Here is a 4190-nt window from a genome sequence, read left to right as displayed (position 1 = left end):
CCAAGGAACTTACATTCTGGGGGCTTCACTATGGCCCAGCTCCTAATCAAGACTCCAGGACAGTGTGACGCTCACTTCTAAATACAAGCTCCACTCTGGCCCCGACCGAGGAGGAAAAGAACTGCCCCACTTGCCTGCCTTTCAGAGCCAGCGTGCCAGGTGGGCTGCGTTTGAGTGAGTTAAGCTGAACTCATACCGGCAAAGACTCTGAGAAACACATCACCTTTCCCCAAAGTCACGTGGCAGTATCACGAAGCCTTAAAGCAGACAAACTGCAAAAGGAGTTCATATCCACTGATCCCATAATTTAACCTCTCAGAATCTACTTTAAGCAAAAAGAGATCTGAGCAAAGATTGAGTACGAGATGATGGAAAAAAATCCAGTATAAGAAAATGTTTAAATTTATGAAATTTGAATGAAATTATGATGCCTGAGTTTTGCTTCAAAATAATCTGGAGTGGAGAGGGTGGAGAGAGAGCAGAGGCTGAGTTAATAATTACTGAAGCTGGCTGATGGCTACATGGGAGTGCATTACAGTATTCCCTCTACTTTTGTGTATATTTGAAAGTTCTCGTAACATAAAGTTTTTAAATTATGGCACATCCAAACGATAGATTGCTATAATCATTAACATTTTAGAACTTTGACATGGAAAAATATCGGAAATATTATACACATGTAATATTTAAAATATTAAAGTTAAAAAAAGCAAAATACAAAATTGTCTCTACAGTTTGATCCTAATCACACTTATTTTATGAAGAAAATCTATTAAAACGCCAGCCTTGACTACCTCTTGGTTACGGGATTATGGATCATTTGTTTTATTCTTTATCCTTTGCCATCTTTTCAAAATCTGGAAAAAGTGAGAGATTTTTGCTAAAACAAACGTGTCTACCTGAAAGAACTGGAGCTGCTTCTCGAGGCTCCAGAAGAACGGGTGTTTAAGCACGTGCTTCGCCGAGGGGCGCTTCTGAGGGTCCATCGCGATCATCTTCTCGATCAATTCCCTGGCGATGACATCTTCTGCAGAGGAGGACACAAACACGTAGCTCATCACCACCAACCCGGTGCCAGCATGAAATACCCCAGCCTCAACTGTCTGCACGCCCTTTGACTCAAGATCCCACCGACAGGAATTCATTCCAGTAACGTAATTAAGAGCTTGCACAAAACTTCAGCTAACGAGGAAAGTCCTCACCACGCATCTTGTGAAAACGGGAGATTAGATACACTCGGTGTCAGAGGCTCGAGTAACATTGCTGTGCCTCCACCTGCTGAACTGTGGCCATTAAAATGATGCCCTGGCTGAATATGAATTGATGTAGAGAGACAGTCAAGGTGAATGAAGTTAAAAAACGAGCATGTTGCGAAATAGTGTGTACTATTAATACATACTATTTAACACCATGTTAAATAAAAATATGTACACGTCTATATGGATGACTGGAATAATATACATGAAGGCATTAATAGCAGTCATTCACCACTGTATAATGGAATTATAGTCTTACACTGTTTTTTTTTTTTTTTCTTACAAGGAATAAGGAAAACTAATCCATAAGCGAAACAAAAAGTTAGTTTTAATTTTTTAAAAAGGCAGCATTAGGGTATCCTGAGGCCAGTGATAATTCAGGAAACTGAAGTCAGGAAGAAAGACTTGTTGCACCGGTGCCTGGAGAGAGAGGACCAAGCTTGTCTGTCCCCAGTCTGGCCTGCATCCATTGACTGTGGGTCCAAGTGTGAGAGTCCAGTTTATGGAGCACGGACTATGTGCCTTCCTGAATGTTAGTGCAGGAAGGGACCTCAGATTATTTAACCCTCAAAGTCACAAGCTGGAAAACAGAGGTCCCCAAAAGGGGCCTTGCCCAGGTCACACGGGTCATTGGGTGACCTGAAGGAGCTGCAGAGCTTCTTGGCTTAGAGGGAGGTGCGCCAAGGATAACCCCTCCCAGCCCTCCACCAGCTTTGGAATGGAGTCATCAGTGCGGTGAGGCCCACAGGTGAGCGGCTGGGAAGCAGTGCCCCAGGAGCAAGCAGCTGGCACCATCTCAGCCTGCAGGGGCCATGAGGCAGATGAGGAGCGGCTCCTGACGCCTCCCGCCCCTGCTGCCCCCTCACCGTGCTTCTCGGAGTGTAAGCAGTCGAGGCTGTAGGCGCCCAGAAGGATGTTTGCTTGCCGCTGCAGGGACTTGCCAAAAGGGTGGCTGCCCTCGGACACCACATAGTAAAAGACACAGCCCGCAGAGAAGATGTCCACTGTGCAGGTCTGAAAAGAAAGGCGGGGTGTGAGAGGCCTTCCGGATGATCTTCCTCACTCAGCAGTGGACAGGACTGTCGCTGCTATGTCCTCCACATGGCAGGTGTTCTGGGAGAACTGGCTGACTTGTGGGACCTGCTCAGAGCTGTGCTGGGCACCCTGCAGGTGCTGCACATGTGACCGTGGACCCTGGAGCTGACTGCCTGGAATGCTGGCTCTGCCGGCGGCCAGCTGGAAGCCTTTGCCTGCCCTGTGCCTCGGTGTCCTCCAACGTAACAGGGAACGACGGTGTGCTCCTCGTGGGGTTGTTGTGAAGACTAAGTGTACTAATATGTGAAAGCAGTTACCTAACTAGTGCCTGGCCCATAGGAAACTCTCTCCTACCCATTAGTTTTTCTACCCAGCCAGCAGGTAACTCCTCAGAGGTAGGAATTTCTGAGTTTGCTTCCCAGTTGTACCCCCGGGGTCTAGGATGATATCAGAATACGATGGGTCTTAAAACTTTGTTAATAAATGAATAAAATAATTTTTAATTCAAAACAGCCTCACGAAGAATTACATGACAAGTTTCCAGGGAGGTCATTTTTCATGTTATCTTACATCTCTCACTTATCCCATGAAACCATTCCTTGTCTACAGATGGGCTTCTCTTCAGGGAAATGGGTGATTTCTGGCTTGTGCTACTTAGGATGTAACACTGGGTGGCTCCCGAGCATGGCCGGGTCCCTATCGCTAGGCTCTACCACTCACATTCTCCACGAGGCACTTATCACCTTCCACACTGGAGAAAACACGTCTGTAACAGCATTGTACTATTGTTCACCCTCAGAACAGCCCCACAGGTGAGCAGAGCAAAGGTCACCATCCCCAGATGAAGACGTGGACAGAAAGGTTGAATGACAAGCCCAGGATCACTGCTTCATAGTGACAAGAAGGACAAGACCCAGGTCTCAAATCCCCAAGCCCGATCATCTTCATTCTACCTCATCAGAATTCTCCTTAGGTGGGTGGGTGACAAATTCGGAACAGGAAGAAGTCTATCACGGCTGAAGCTCTTATCTGTCACTTCACCTACTTGCTATATCATTAACGCTCCCTGTTTTCCACGGTGCTGGATGTCCCCAGCATACTTTACACTGGGGCTGGGGGGCTCCTGTCCTGCCCTGCGTGCTTGGGTCCCTTTGCTCCCGCCAGCTCACCTCTATGCTCAGTTACAGTCTTTCCCAAACTTATCATTGCCAGTTGTTCTTGCAATTTAAATATTTCATAAGCTGATAAAATACGAGCGCCACCAAGTTGAATCTTTGGAAAGACGCACTATAAAGGAGTGGCTACAAAAACCGCTATAGAATTAGATGTGAGAGACTCAGCTGTAAAGGACTGAGACATGAATAGTTAGAAGCTGGGCTTCTGCTCTTAGGAAGTGTTTGAAATGTCTATGTCTCAATCTAAAAGGCACAGAAGTGGCAGGTGAGCGCACTTTATGCGAGAGAGGAAATGAATAACTCCATTTAGTTGGACCCAAATTTGAAGACCATGGCCTACATGAAGGATTTCTATTACTTAATAAATCATAGGACTTGCTTTACGTTAAAATGAAATGTTCAAGGTGCGTATGCATATTCTTATGACTCTTCATCATAACTGACTTTTTTGATTAACTGACCAGCTGCTGGTCCCCAGTGACTGCATAAGAGGGCTCTAATGCATCCAATCTATTTTAGGCTGGCTGATCCCATCCGGGTCTGGGCAGGAAAGTGGGAAGTAATCCTCTGACTTCTTGTGCTAGAAAGCAAGGTGCTGAAATACGAATGGGATCTTAGCAAAAGGATGCAGAAGCCAGACTGAAGGATTCCTGTTGGCCCAATCTGGAATACTTTGAGTTAACAAAAGGAGAAACAAAAGGGAAAAAAAAAGAAAAAAAGGAAA

The 4190-nt window shown here is 45.8% G+C and overlaps 1 protein-coding gene across 1 annotated transcript in view; it reads right to left on the bottom strand.

Annotated features, from left to right (window-relative positions):
- The window catches only part of ERN1 (endoplasmic reticulum to nucleus signaling 1), a 61348-nt gene that overhangs the window by 8013 nt on the left and 49145 nt on the right, over positions 1-4190 (bottom strand). The window contains 2 exon segments of the mRNA XM_023535658.1: positions 900-1027; positions 2123-2270. Of these exon segments, the coding sequence (XP_023391426.1) occupies positions 900-1027; positions 2123-2270 (276 nt within the window).

The sequence above is a fragment of the Pteropus vampyrus genome, unplaced genomic scaffold (assembly GCF_000151845.1).
Source record: "Pteropus vampyrus isolate Shadow unplaced genomic scaffold, Pvam_2.0 Scaffold143, whole genome shotgun sequence".
Lineage (NCBI taxonomy): Eukaryota > Metazoa > Chordata > Mammalia > Chiroptera > Pteropodidae > Pteropus > Pteropus vampyrus.
The sequence above is the reverse complement of the archived record's forward strand: the minus strand, read 5'-3'. Positions and strand labels throughout refer to the sequence as shown.